At 37.8% G+C, this 15442-nt stretch overlaps 1 protein-coding gene across 2 annotated transcripts in view; it reads right to left on the bottom strand.

Moving 5' to 3' along the window:
• Positions 1-6165: 6165 nt before the first annotated feature.
• NUDT9 (nudix hydrolase 9) overlaps positions 6166-15442 on the bottom strand; it is a 36278-nt gene continuing 27001 nt past the window's right edge. For both annotated transcript variants that reach the window (XM_054485734.2, XM_054485733.2), the window contains exons 5-8: positions 15281-15392; positions 12792-12938; positions 10082-10166; positions 6166-6665 (exon numbers count right to left, since the gene is read on the bottom strand). In XM_054485734.2, coding sequence (XP_054341709.1) covers positions 6487-6665; positions 10082-10166; positions 12792-12938; positions 15281-15392 — 523 coding nt within the window. In that variant the 3' untranslated portion in view covers positions 6166-6486. The remainder of the gene's footprint in view (positions 6666-10081; positions 10167-12791; positions 12939-15280; positions 15393-15442) is intronic.

Genomic DNA, 15442 nt, shown 5'->3' with positions numbered 1-15442 from the left:
CCCAATAACCATAGGTTTAATAATCTTTCCAAGAAGTCCCTGCTATGTCTGGAGCCCACAACAGAAAATACAGACTGTATGTTTCCAGAGATAGGTTTGGGGTGGGGGTGGGGGGGTACTTAAAATATTAGTGAATTTTAATCTTAATAATAGAACTTCAGAAATGATGAGAATTCTAAAAAGCATGCTCTCATTTACCAAGCTAATATAAAATATATAAGATACAGAAGTAGATGAAATGCTGAATTACAACTCCTTATTTTGACTGTTTCCTTTATTCTAGGTCCTCACACCTAATGATCTTATTGCGGTAAATATATTCTGCCCTGTTATTCTATAAAGTCCATATAAATACTACATTCAACATCTCTCAATGGTCCTAATTAAGGTAGGGAGCAGGGAAAGGCACCCTAACAGAACAAACACTACCTGAGGGCATTGTTCGTGCCTAAGATCTGTCACAGTTGGGACAGTGTTGAGCTTAAATATTACTGCATACACTCTGAGACAGACAGCTCAACAAGTAAAGAGATTCACCTTTTAGACGGAGTTGGTCAATTTCTTGAGCAAGCTGCCAGAATCTTAAAACAGGACCATGTGGATGCTACAAAGCAATTTTCCAGTAAAACTGCTTGTATAAGCAAGTTCTCAAAAAAAAGTATTCATAGTTGTCCTAAAATTTTTGTTCAAGTATCATTCACACAGGGAATCTGAATCATTTATGAAAGATGGGACTTGTATGGAAGTGTACACAGAGGGTTTCTTAACCATTCAAATCAATTTTCTAACTTTCAAATATGGTAAATATCATTACAAAGCTGTAGAAAGAAAATATTTCTGTGAATTAAAGGTATTTAAATCTAGATATTGTGTCATTTAAAAATATTGTATGATATAAATAATATACTAAGCAATAAAATGGAATTTTTCAATAAAATAGATTTTTGTATACAAAGTATACTGACTTGCATATGTAATAAGATAAATGTAGGTTTAAAATTAACCTATTGACAGCACTGATCACCAATTTTTCTTCCTTCACAGTTACTCATTGCTATTTTGAACCAACTAGGGGTAAGGCTCTATTTTTATGCTATAATAAACTACACATTTACTTAATAGACTAAAGATAACATCTTACTAAATTTTTTTTCTTTTTTTTTTTTTTTTTACTTTTGGAACTTCTTTGGGGTAAGATTTTATTTCCATGACTAAATTGATAAAAGTAAGTTATATTCGATGCCACGAAAGGTAAGAAAAACTCTTTGTAACTATAAAAATATATGAGAGTCAACCTCAACTGATCTACCAAACTAGAACTCATGAGTTATAAACTCATTTCCTCCAAAATCATTACATCAACATTTTTGCCAGTATAAAAAGGTATTTTTTAATAATGTCCTTGATATTTCATAAAATTTAAATTTACAGGCATATATGCAATACGAAATTTCAAACAACAAAGTTTGCTTCAGGCTTTTTTTTTTTTTTAGGAGTCTTGCTCTGTCACCCAGGCTGGAGTGCAGTGATGTGATCTCGGCTCACTGCAACTTCTGCCTCCCAGGCTCAAGCGATTCTCCTGCCTCAGCCTTCCTAGTAGGTGGGATTACAAGCATGTGCCACCACACCCGGCTAATTTTTACATTTTTAGTAGAAACGGGGTTTCACCATGTTAGCCAGGCTGGTCTCAAACTCCTGACCTCAAGAGATCCGCCCGCTTCAGCCTCCCAAAGTGCTGGGATTACAGGCGTGAGCCACCATGCCCGGGCTTTCAGGCTTATTTTTGTCTTATAGGCAATTCATAGTAAGTAATGAGAAAAGCCTACTGTAAAAGTGCCACACCTAGAAATGGACTGATCTCAAGGCAAAGTAACACATCTTAACAAAAAGCATTAACTTGCTGGATACAAAGGCTACAAACTTTGACTTCTACTTTGACTTTCACTGAAGTTTGCTTTCATGTAAAATACATACCAAAAAAAAGAAAGAAAGAAAGAAAAATGTGGAGACCAAAAAGGTATATATCCCTTTTGTTGTTCTAATATTTTTAAGAAACAGGATCTTGCTATGTTGTCCTGGCTGGACTGCAGAGGCTATTCATGGGCCCAATCATAGTGTACTACAGCCCTGGAGAAAGAAACTGGATTTCCACCCAACTGCTTCTCTCCTAACAAGTTTCACTGCCCTGAAGTGCTTCTTTAGTAGCTTTTACCATTTCAAATACTTATATCAGACTATCTGAGGCCAAGTGGGAGAGATTAAGCTCTATGCTGTAAACAGTTAAGGATTCAATTTATCAGCATTTAACGGTTCCACATTTTCCACCTCCAGCATACATGATTATACCAATATTAACACATCAGCAATAAAATAACCTTAAAATGGGAGGCATGGGTGAAGAAGGAATTGTGGTGAAAATATCTTCATATAATAAATTATAACTATCATCTGTATTATCTATTTTGACAGAAATAATTCTCCCACTACGCCAGAAGTTACGTATGGTTAGTAAAATCTCCAAATTCTTTCAAGCATTTATATCCTTTTAAATATTTTTATCATGAGTTTAATTGCCTCTGATTGTGTCCACAATGGTAAATTAACAATATGATGAAAATAGGTGTAAAAAAGACCAATTAATTACAAATGCTTTCTTCAAAGGATGTATTTTAAAGTCAGTTTATTTATTAAAACTCCAGAAATATTTTAGAAAATAACCACCACCCAGAAGTCCTAAGCATAAGAAAACATACTGTTAAATAAGAATAGCCTAAGTGCTCAGAATTTTCAAGTTCCCCCTTTAGCCACCAAATATTTAGTTTTTAAAGTAGTTATGATCTTAAGGAAACTTTGCATATCCTTCTATTTGGGTTTGAAATGCTTTCAAAAGCTCAAGAACACCTGCTGACAAAACAAACACTGACTGTGGCCCTTTATCCTTAGATTATCATCAAATAAACCATCTTTGGGCCAAAATTACACAAACAACTTCAACAATGCTAGCCAAATCAGGTGTGGCCCTTAAATTTCAACTCACAAATCATAACTGCAATACTATGAACAACATGAGTACTATTTATGTAACACATAATCTTCCAAGCTGCATACTTAAATAATGTATCATAAAAGACTCTTAACCTTAGTAGGGAATACAATAGACAGAATAGGTTTGCAACCCAGTCACACCGTGATTCAAATCCCAACTCTACTAGCAAATAAAACCGTGGGCAACCTTTCTAAATATCAATGTATTCATTTGTGAAATGGGAATACTACTACCTAACAGGATGTGGATAGAATTAAGTAATACAATACAGATACTCAGTAAATGGCAAATATTATTACTTATTTTACTAAATGTCTCTAAAATAAAAAACATTCATTTTACATAAGACATAAGGAAAATAAGTATGAAGGGAATATTACCTAGTGATATAGCAGATAGATCTTCCTCTAGGAATATCTGAAACTAACATTTTGTTTTTTCCCTATTATAGATGGTGCTGGATATTTACAGTTATCAGAAGAGTATCTACTTCTATCTTATCTATAGTTGATGGTAGTTTTATAATTTTGCATACTTTGTGCATGTTCCAGTGAAAACTCCAAAAAACCACAAAGAATTTATCTAGACCATGGGCTTTAGTCATACTTTAAATAAACCTTTAATATAACCAAATGGCAGTTTGGTTATATATAATGGCAGTTCAATTGTATCAAAACTATTAAACAGGCTGGGCATGGTGGCTCACACCTGTAATCCCAACACTTTGGGAGGCTGAGGTGAGAGGATCTCTTGAGCCCAGGAGTCCAAGACCAGCCTGGGCAACATAGGGAAATTCCAGTCTCTACAAAAATAAAATAAAAAAATTAGCTGGGTGTGGTGGTGCATACACGTGGTCCCAACTAATTAGGAGGCTGAGGTGGGAGGATTGCTTGAGCCCAGGAGGTTGAGGCTGCAGTGAGCCCTAAGAGCACCACTGCACTCCAGTGGTGCTATCACGGGCAACAGAATGAGACCCTGTCTCAAAATTCTATGAAACACAAGTAAATGCCAAAATTTTCAGAAAATTGCTCAAACTGTTAAAAGAGCTTTTGTAAACAGGTAGCTTCAATTTTGGAGAACTCCATTCAGTGATAGGAAGAAGCAATTTCTTCCTGCCAAATGGTGAAAGTAGAAGCCGACTCTTCCATGCAGGAAGGCCATCTAACCTCTTGAGCAGATCATCCTCAACAAGTATCAATCCCTTAATACTCACCGTAGGGACCAGGATTTTATGGATTTTTAGAAGTTAATACATACATAAGCCCTATTTATAACTATTCCAGAAGGGTTCGAGGTATCCTGAAATCAAACATTCTAATGCTTTTCAGGAAAACCTACAGTCATAACTAAGGGGAAAAAAGCCTCCTGTCAGTTCAATTCAGGTTTACCACCAAAAGTTCTGACATCAAATAAACGAAACAAAAAACAGAAAAACACTTTGTTTTACCTTAACCCTAATTCTGCTCGCTAGCTACAGAGTAAGCCTAGTATCTTTTTCAAACATCTGAAGGAAAGAAAACAATCATGTCTCTCTCCTCTAAAGCTTTTCTTGAGATGCTCCAGCTATAGCCCAACCCTACTTAGGTGGATAGGAGTTCCTATCACAGGGCTTTCCAACGGAGATCCTTAGCCAGAATGAGACAAACATGTCCACTAAGACAAGGCAGTACTGCTTTTCTTTCCTCTTCCTTGCTTCCAAAAACCCCCAAAGCACCAACCCCCTCCTTTCCTGTGGGATTTATAACATTAACCATGCTTTTCTCAAAAACCTATTTCAATCTTTATCATTTCTTTCCTAACAAAAAACACTAACTCACAGAGACCTCCACCTCTGTTCCTGTTTTCCTAGAACCAAAATAATTACTTATTATATATTGATCACATATTAAGATATTTTGGATATAATGGATTAAATAATTACAAACCATTTTACTTGCTTTTTATTATTTTTAATGTGACTACCAAGAAGTTTAAAATTCACACATGGCTAACATTTTCCTTTGTGTTTATTTTGTTGTTAAGTACAGGGGTACACGTGCAGGTTTGTTACATAGGTAAACTTGTGTCATGAGGGTTTGTTGTATAGATTATTTCATCACCCAGGTATTAAGCCTAGGACCCATTAGTTATTTCTCCTGATCCTCTCCCTCCTCCCACCCTCCAACAGACCCCAAAATGTGTAGTTCCCCTGTGTCCATGTGTTCTCACCATTTAGCTCTCACTTATAAGAGAACACGCAGTGTTTGGTTTTCTGTTCTTGCATTAGTTTGCTAAGGATAATGGCCTCCAGCTCCACCCATGTCTTTTCAGAGGACATGATCTTATTCTTTTTTATGGCTGCATAGTATTCCATGATGTATATATACCACATCGTCTTTATCCAGTCTATCACTGATGAGCATTTAGGTTGATTTCATGTCTTTGCTATTGTGAATAGTGCGGCAATGAACATACACGTGAATATGTGTTTATAATAGAACAATTTATATTCCTTCAGGTATATACCCAGTAATGGGATTACTGGGTCAAATATGTTTAAATATTTGAGGACTCTCTACACTCTCTTCCACAATGGTTGGACCAATTTACACTCCCACTAACAGCGTATAAGCATTCCTTTTTCTCTACAACCTCACCAGCATCTGTAATTTTTTGTCCTGATTTCAATTCTTTTCCAAACATCCATTTTTAACAGATTTACAACATACAGTAGTTTCACTAGAGTGAAATGAACATATTGATTTAAATTACTAACTTCCTGGACTTTTTTTAATTCAGAATTTTTGAAAATGAGAGTATCAGCTCTTGTTCACTCTTGTTCTTGATCAATAGAGATTTTGATCTCTATTGACTAGTGGCTGAAATTTCCTCTTAAAACTAATGCTTCTAAAGTCAAGAAAACATAGTTTCCATTTTCAAAATTAGCTTCAACAAGATCACGTGAAGCAAAATGTGAAGCAAATAATTTAAAGAAAAATCAGATGAAACATTAAACTATACATCCAATGGTGGTACTCTGCCTAAAGGAGTTTGATGTGGCAGGAATATCCTTCAGGCCTCAGAAGATGGGGAGTGGGAGGGAAGGCATTGACAAATAAGAACTAGATGGAAAACAGAAGTTACAGCTGATCAAGAATTTATCTTTATTCTGATGATGATTCTTCAAAGAGCATTAGTTGTTTAAATTTAAGCCATGCTTAAATAGAATACATACAAAATATGATTACTTATATTCCTTTTGACCAAAGAGCTGAAAATTTTGTGTTCCAGTTCATCTTACTCATTTTATTCTGACGCGAAACACTCTAAATGCAAATCGTTTTGAAAGTAAATAGGCCAAGTGGCCTACCCTGCCCTTTTTATAGTATAAATTCTGTGATACTGCCTTCTTTTCAGTACATGCTCCTCTGTGGGCCTTTGGCTTACACGGAGACCATCAGCTACAACGCATGGCAGTCAGCTTCAGAGTCCTCGCTCCAGTGTGCATCTCGTTTCTCAGTCACAAGTTGGATGAATTGAGAGTGATTGGCATAAAGCTTCAGTTTATCATTGATATCCACCCATTTCACTTTTCCAGCATCATCTCCAGCTTCTAGCGTAAGATTATCCATTATCTCACCTAGTTGCCAAAGAAAAACCATCACCAAGAAAAATTCATTTCTGTTTTAGCATATCTATATCATCAAGTATTCTTATTTAAAATAATCTTAAATCATCATTGTACTAGCTGGCCAAGTGAATTAAAAACTAGACTATTCCATCCCTGGTCAGCAGAATGAATAAAAGAAAAAAAACTAGAGTATTCCAAAATGCCCAAATTTTAACCAAGTCCCTAAATTTTAGACAAACACACAATACAAAGACTTTTCTCTAAAAAGATTATCCTTAAAAAAGAGATTATATTATATGAATATGAAACCTTACATCAAAATCAATCCAAGAGGGATGACAGATTTAAATGTAAAAAAATAAAACAAAGCTGAGGCGGGTGGATCACCTGAGGTCAGGAGTTTGAGACCAGCCTGGCCAACATGGTGAAACCCCATCTCTACTAAAAATACAAAAATTAGCCAGGAGTGGTGGCACATGCCTGTAGTCTCAGCTTACTTGGGAGGCTGAGGCAAGAGAATCATTTGAATCCATGAGGCGGAGGTTGTAGTGAGCCAAAATCACACCACTGCACTCCAGCCTGGCGACAGGGTGAGACTCCACCTCAAAAAAAAAAAAAAAAAAAAATTTAAATTTAAATTATCAAAAAAATAAAAAATAAGTGCTCCCAATCACTGCTGGGAATATAAATGGCATATTTCTGTAGGAAATTTGGCAATGTTTATCAAGAGCTTTTAAAAAGTAAGTTTTCTTTGACAAGCACTCATTCTGTAAATATCAGAGTGCATCTTGTGTACCAGACTCTGTACTAGGCACTGAAGATACAATAAGCAATCCAGTAATTCCTCTTTGAAGAATTTATTCTAATGAAATAGAAACAAGCCTATTAAAGTATTCAAGGCAACATTACTTAAATATTTTATTTTATTTTATTTTATTTATTTTTAGATGGAGTCTCGCTCTTGTTGACCAGGCTGAAGTGCAGTGGCACAATCACGGCTCACTGCAACCTCCACCTCCTGAGTACAAGCAATTCTCCTGCCTCAGCCAACCCCTCGCCGAGCACCTGGGATTACAGGCACCTGTCACCACGCCCCGCTAATTTTTTTGTATTCTTAGTAGAGGGCACACTGCCATACCAAAAACTGGTGAGACACGCAAATACAGAGAATCACAACTGACCAGGGAGAGAAGCCTACCACTGGAGTCAGCACCTGGTAGGAACACTTAAAGGGTAACTAACTGCTGAAAGCTGACCTTTGGACTAGCTTGAAAGATAAAATCTCCTAGGGGGTCAGCCATACCAGTATGAAGAGGGGGGCCCACATTTTAGTGAGCTTTACCTGCAAGAAAGCCACCAGGTGAAGACTGGAGAAAAATCCTCTCTCCCTTCCAACATGGAGAGGGGAAAGGTAACCATTTTCAAATACACCCAGATCACTCTGCCCTCAAGGAAAACTATTTTACCAAGCCCTAAGCAACCTGAGGGAAAGGAAATACCCAACTCCAGCTCCTGCTGGATTTCCTGTCTTTCCTAAGGATCGGGGAGGAAGGAGGGAAGCTGAGAAGAACTTATGAAGGGTCACAGCCCAGGGCCACAGGCTCACTAAAAGACTGACATCTAACCATATATTCTCCTATGATTCCCCTTCCTCTAGAATTTACCACCGTATCTATCAATAGGACTCCTGTTTAATAAAAGGGGAAGACAGCTGAAAGAAGGGCATGCTTCAGACCTTATTTAAGAAGTCTCCAGGGAAACCCAAAACTAGATGAAATTTTAGCCTCTGACACATACAATGACAGCAAACAAAAAACACAGCCTAACTCCTAGCCAGATAAACATAAAACCTCACACTAAAGAACTATTTGTCTTAGTTCCCTTACAAGCCATATCATGGTCAATTTTCAAAAAAGCAATACAGCCAGGTGCAGTGGCTCATGCCTGTAATCCCAGCACTTTGGGAGGCCAAGGTGGGTGGATCACCTGAAGTAAGGAGATTGAGACCAGCCTGGCCAACATGGTGAAACCCCATCTCTACTAAAAATACAAAAATTAGCCGGGCATGGTGGTGCATGCCTGTAGTACCAGCTACTTGGGAGTCTGAGGCAGGAGAATCGCCTGAACCCGAGAGGCAAAGGTTGCAGTGAGCCGAGATCATGCCACTGCACTCCAGCGTGGGCGACAGAGCAAAACTCCATCTCGCGGTAAAAAAAAAAAAAGAAAAAAAGCACTAAAAGCATGTTAAAAGGCAAAAAACATAGCCTAAAGAAACAAAGCAAATATTAAAACCAAACTCAAATATGGCAGAGATTTTGGAATTATCAAAACAAAATTTTGTAAGTTTAAAGAGAGAAAAAGATACGGTAAAAACACTGAATAATCCATAAACTCTATAATCAACTTCCGGAGGATCAATCATTGTTTTTAACTCCAAAAATTTAAAGTAGCTAATAAATTTATCAGTACTAAAGTTGTACAGACCTGCTTCTAATTTACATCTGCATATTTCTTCTAAGTTTTCAAACTAGAAGGATAAACTCTTCTAATACACCTTAGTGGAAATACAGAAGGAAGGGAAAATGGTCCCAGGAGTTTCCTCCAAGTTCAACAATCAAAAGCACAGGATATGGAAATGACAGATCTTCTAGTTCTAGCCCATTTTGTAAGTGAAAAAACTGAGTCCAAGAGGACAAGTGATTTATACAAGGTTACACAGCTCAGAAAGAACTATGAGTGGAACATTCATTTCATTTCTCTAGCATGGTGCCCCCACTTTTATGCTACAAATAAAAACAAATCAAATTTAGCAATAAAATATGTTTCAAGGGAGCCATTCAATGTGTACATTAAGATCAAATTAATTTTTAAGACAGCAGATTTTTCCTTTCTCCTTCTGTAATAATAGGTTTGACCCTCCTCATACAATTTTAAATTCCATGGACCAGAAAGAGCATTCATTTAAAATTTTTTCAGTACTTGGAATTTTTTATTATTGCTTTGTGTATTAACAATCCAAGATTATTATAAAAATATTTGAAATAGTAAGATATAAATCCCATTTCCTTTATCATTGCCATACTTCCTACCCAAATCCGTTGCTTTTGTTTTGCAAAAAAAGGGAACCATACTCAATAAATAATCTGACATCTTTAAAGTATATCATTTTAGCCTATAATTTCAACCTTAATTTCAAATGTTACCAATGGATTAAAGAAAATTTAGTCACTGGTGGTAACAGTTTTGAAGATTTCTTCTATGTATTCCTTTAATACCAACAATTTTGCTTTCATATAACTACAATCCTACAATCAACAGTTAATGGGTTTAAGATGCTAAAATAGTCCAGATTTAATCATGCCTTAGTGGGCTACCGGCTTAAATTGATCCTTTAATCCCAGTCAGTTTAATAAATATAAAGTTACCTGTTTCGTCATGGTAGTTCACAGCTTCTGTCTCCAGCCATGCATTATCAGTGTTTCGAGGATCATCAACATATCCCTTATATATCTATTTTCAAAAGAAGACAAATTTTCTAAAAGTCCAAGGTGTAGTGAGTACAGCAGAGCATGTTACCTTCACTAGCATCAGAAATGTAAACATCCTGTTGCCCAACAACATGAACATACTTAATGCTACTGAGCTGTACATTCAACAGTTTAGATGGTAAATTTGACATTATGTGTTTCTATCAAAATTTTTTTTAAGAAATGTAAATATCAGCCGGGCACGGTGGCTCACGCCTGTAATCTCAGCACTTTGGGAGGCCGAGATGGGTGGATCACCTGAGGTCAGGAGTTCGAGACCAGCCTGACCAACAAGGTGAAACCCCGTCTCTACTAAAAATACAAAAAAAATTAGCCACGCATGGTGGTGGGTGCCTGTAGTTCCAGCTACTCGGGAGGCTGAGACAGGAGAAATACTTGAACCCGGGAGGTGGAGGTAGCAGTGAGCCAAGATCACGCCACTGCACTCCAGCCTGGGCAACAGAGCAAGACTCCATCTCAAAAAAAAAGAAAAGGAAAACAGAAAGAAATGTAAATATCATAAAACTTTTAATGTAGTACTTCATGTGCTTGTTTCAAATTTCCCAAAGAACAGTATTTTCTTTTGAGGCAGCTTTAAAAATCATGAAACCCTCAGGCCGGGCGTGGTGGCTCATGCCTGTAATCCCAGCACTTTGGGAGGTGGAGGTGGGCAGATCATGAGGTCAAGAGATCAAGACCATCCTGGCCAACATGGTGAAACCTCGTCTCTACTAAAAACACAAAAATTAGCTGGGCATGGTGGAGCACACCTGTAGTCCCAGCTACTCAGGAGGTTGAGGCAGGAGAATCGCATGAACCTGTGAGGCAAAGGTTGCAGTGAGCCGAGATCACGTCACTGCACTCCAGCCTGGTGACAGAGCCAGACACTGTCTCAAAATAAATAAATAAATCATGAAACCCTCAACACCTCAAACTCTAATTTCAGAATCTGAGAATAGTCAGATTTGGGCAATATGATTTTTTAAGAGTCCATGACTTAAGTATTTTTCTGTGATTATAGTTTCTGAAATACAAAGGTAGATTCTTCTAGTTAAACAAAGGAGATCTGTAAGTAAAACTAAAGATTACTATTTAAGCTATTAATATATGAAAATATTTGGATCAATTCATTTAGCACAAACGTAACTCAAAAAAATCTGGACAACATAAATAATTAAATCCCAATTCTGAAAAGAAAACAAGCAATCCAAATAAAAACTGACCAAAAAAAAGGCCAGGCGCGGGGGCTCACGCCTGTAATCCCAGGACTTTGGGAGGCTGAGGCAGGCGGATCACCTGAGGTCAAGAGTTCAAGACCTGCCTGGCCAACATGGTGAAACCCCGTCTCTACTAAAAATACAAAAATTAGCCGGGCATGGTGGCACACGCCTGTAATCCAAGCTACTCTGGAGGTTGAGGCAGGAGAATCGCTTGAATCCGGGAGGCAGAGGTTGCAGTGAGCCGAGATCGCGCCATTGCACTCCAGCCTGGGAACAAGAGCGAGAGTTCATCTCAAAACAAACAAAAAAAAAGAACTCTATTATTTTCTTATCATTAGTGTGCATATACCTTGTAAGGTATTTTTTTAAAAGCACGGAAGGCCAGGCTCACGTCTGTAATCCTAGCACTTTGGGAGGTCGAGGTGGGGGATCCTTGAGCCAAGGAGTTCAAGACCAGCCTGGACAACATGGTAAAACCCCATCTCTATAAAACAAAAAATTAGCCCAGTGCGGTGGTGTTTGCCTGTGGTCCCAGCTACCCAGAAGACCGAGATGAGAGGATTACAGGAGCCCAAGAGGTCGAAACTGCAGTGAGCCATGATAACACCACTGCACTCCAGCCTGATCAACAGAGCAAGACCCTATCACAGAGGGTATATGGACAAAACAGACATGAGACTTAAATGATTATCAACCAGAAAAATCTCTGTATGACATAATTTAAAATGCAAATGTTCTTTCAGAGAGAGCTGAATTCATGCACATACAAAAAGCTTTCTGTTGGATGGGTACTCAATGTGAAAGAAAATAGTTTACAGGCCAGGCGTGTTGGCTTACGCTTGTAATCCCAGCACTTTGGGAGGCTGAGGCGGGCAGGTAACTTGAAGTCAGGAGTTCAACGCCAGCCTGGCCAACATGGTGAAACCCTGTCTCTACTAAAAATACAAAAATTAGCCAGGCGTGGTGGTGGATGCCTGTAATCCCAGCTACTCCAGAGGCTGAGGCAAGAGAATTGCTTGAACCTGGGAGGTGAAGGTTGCAGTAAGCCAAGATCGTGCCACTGCACTCCAGCCTGGGTGACAGAGCGAGACTCCATCTCAAAAAAAAAAAAAAGAAAGAAAAACTAAGAAGAAAAAAGTTATTATAATAAATGATATAAATGAACTAAATATAGATCATTTTAGCCTATATAGCCTAAAGTTGGGCTATAAAACTTTAAATAGAAACCTATTTACAGTGAAGATCTATAATTTGTTTTTGTGAATATATTTTAAATATACAAGTATTCCACTTTATTTAGAGAAGGACATACAGATTTCCAGGTCAACTTTTAAGTCATTTTCATCAATCCCCAGAACTAAATCCCTCCAAGAAACACTATTTCTCACCACTAGGTGGTCTTGGCTGAAGAGTTTGTGCAACTTTTCCTCTATTTCTCTCTTTTCAGCACTGGTTTTCTGTAAGGAGTTGAGAGCTTCCTCACCAAATTCTCTTTTCAGTGTGGCACTAATCTTCTCTCCTGGATCCACCATCCCCTAAGAGTCACATTAAAAATTTTGAAAAAAGGGATCAGCTTTGATTTGTTCAACAAATATTTATTGAGTGGTAGAGTGAACATTTATTATTCAATCTGCCTATAATAGTGATCCCCATTTCTCTGTGATACACTGTTCTCTAAACCATCTGTTGCTAGTAGAAGGAGCCAATAAGGATGCCTCATGTATTTGGCCACAGTGATTGGTCCAAGGTTAGCCTATGGCAAACTGAGCCAATCAAACCAATTTCCTGGTACTTGCCAAATTCAAACTAAGGAAAAAGGACTGGCGGTAAGAAATAATACAGCACACTGATTCTTCCCCTATTGTTCATTCCATTCCAGCCACACTGACCTCCTCAATGTTCCCAGGACCTGCCTAACATGCTGCCCACTGAGAGCCTTTGCACCTGCTATTATCTCTATCCAAGATGCTTTTCTCTAGATATCTGCATGGTTCACTAATTCATTTCCTTCAGATAGTTACCTAACATGCACCTCCTCAGGGAGGTCTTCTCTTAACTGCCCTGTTTAAAATCGCAAACTCTCAAACACTTCCTAGTCCTCTACCTTGCTTTTGTTTCTTTCTTAATACTTATTGCCTTCTAACATGCGATATATTTAACTTATGTATCTTATATTATCTGTCTCTCCAACTGGAATGTGAGCACCAAAAGATAGAGGTATTTGTTTATGTCGCTCTGTTGTATTCTCAGTGTCTAAAATATTAGCTGACAAAAGGAAGATACTAAAAATACACTGATTAGATGAATAACTGTCAAAATGATAACAATGACAGCAGTTTCCTGATAAGAATTTTAAATAACAATAAAAATGTAAGATTCTATGATGAAATCATTATTACGTTATTGCTTTCAACCTAAGTGAAGTTTGACTATTTGGCTCATAGAAATTAGCCTAAAGTTCGCCAAGCACGGTGGCTCACGCCTGTAATCCCAGCACTTTGGGAGGTCAGGGTGGGTGGATCACGAGGTCAGGAGTTCAAGACCAGCCTGGCCAAGATGGTGAAACCCTGTCTCTACTAAAAATACAAAAATTAGCTAGGTGTGGTGGTGGTCGCCTATAATCCCAGCTACTCGGGAGGCTGAGGCAGGGAATTGCTTGAACCCAGGAGGCGGAGGCTGCAGTAAGCTGAGATCATGCCATTACACTCCAGCCAGGCAACAGAGTGAGACTCCGTCTCAAAAAAAAAAAAAAGATAAGAAAAAGAAATTAGCCTAAACTTTTATCAGAGTCGGTTGAGATCCTTATTTCCATTCCATTTTTATTCTACAAAGAAAAAAACATTCTTGCAGATAACTGTATGTTTTTATAAAGAGTCATCCTCATATCAAACTATCTCCATTTCATAATACGGTATAAAATATAAAACTCTCTACCACACACATAAACATTTTAAATGGCCACTTCAGGCCAGGTGTGGTGGCTCACACCTGTAATCCCAGCACTTTGGGAGGCCCCAAGGCAGGCAGATTGCTTGAGGCCAGGAGTTCAAGACCAGCCTGGCCAACATAGTGAAACCCGTCTCTACTAAAATTATAAAAATTAGCCAGGCATAGTGGCACACACTTGTAATCCCAGCTACGTTGGGAGGCTGAGGCACAAGAATTGCATGAACCCAGGAGGCAGAGGTTGCAATGAGCCAAGATTGCACCAATGCACTCCAGCCTGGGCAACAGAGTGAGACTCTGTCTCAAAATAAATAAATAAATAAATAATAAAAAATAAATGGCCACTTCAAATATACCACTGCCATAAATTCAAACTACAAGCCAACAAAAGTACACTCATCTTGATAACATTATAGAAATTATTTAAACTACAAGGAACAGTAAATAACAAAAGCTAATTTTTTAAATGTTGTCAAAAGTTATCAGAATTCAACCAAAAAGTGCTTAAAAATACTACCTTGGGCTTGGAGTGGAGGTTAAATTCTGAAATGGGACCCAACATAATGAATGCCTATTAAATGTGATCTCTAATAATCCTGTGATGTAGATCTCTTTATTTTAAAGATGAGGGCCTGAACTCCCTATCACCCAGCTGCAAGTAGAACAGCCAGAACACAGACCTACATCTAACTTCAAAGCCCAAGTTATTTCCCAAGGGTGTCAGAATTAGACGCAGATTCTAACAGTCTTGGATTATCCTAAACTTGTTGCTGACAATGACACTTCATGCAGGGATGAAAAACATAAGAATTACTAATTGAAGTGGGAAGGAATAGAGGAAAATGGAATAGAAAAGATTCACAAACAATAACCCTGTAGTAAGTAAAGCAACTAAAAGGAACTTAAACACTAATTTAATTTTAATGCTTACCCCTGGGATTGCCCATTCTCCACAGTCTTTCCTTTTTATTGCAACAAATTGTAAGATGTGTTTCCCAGAAACAGGGTGCATGATTCTATTTCCACTGCTATCCCTTTTCCATCTGTGAATAGTAATATAAAATCATAACTGATTTACAACAAAAACTAAGGT

This window comes from Pongo pygmaeus, chromosome 3 (genome assembly GCF_028885625.2).
Source record: "Pongo pygmaeus isolate AG05252 chromosome 3, NHGRI_mPonPyg2-v2.0_pri, whole genome shotgun sequence".
NCBI classification, from domain to species: domain Eukaryota; kingdom Metazoa; phylum Chordata; class Mammalia; order Primates; family Hominidae; genus Pongo; species Pongo pygmaeus.
The sequence above is the reverse complement of the archived record's forward strand: the minus strand, read 5'-3'. Positions and strand labels throughout refer to the sequence as shown.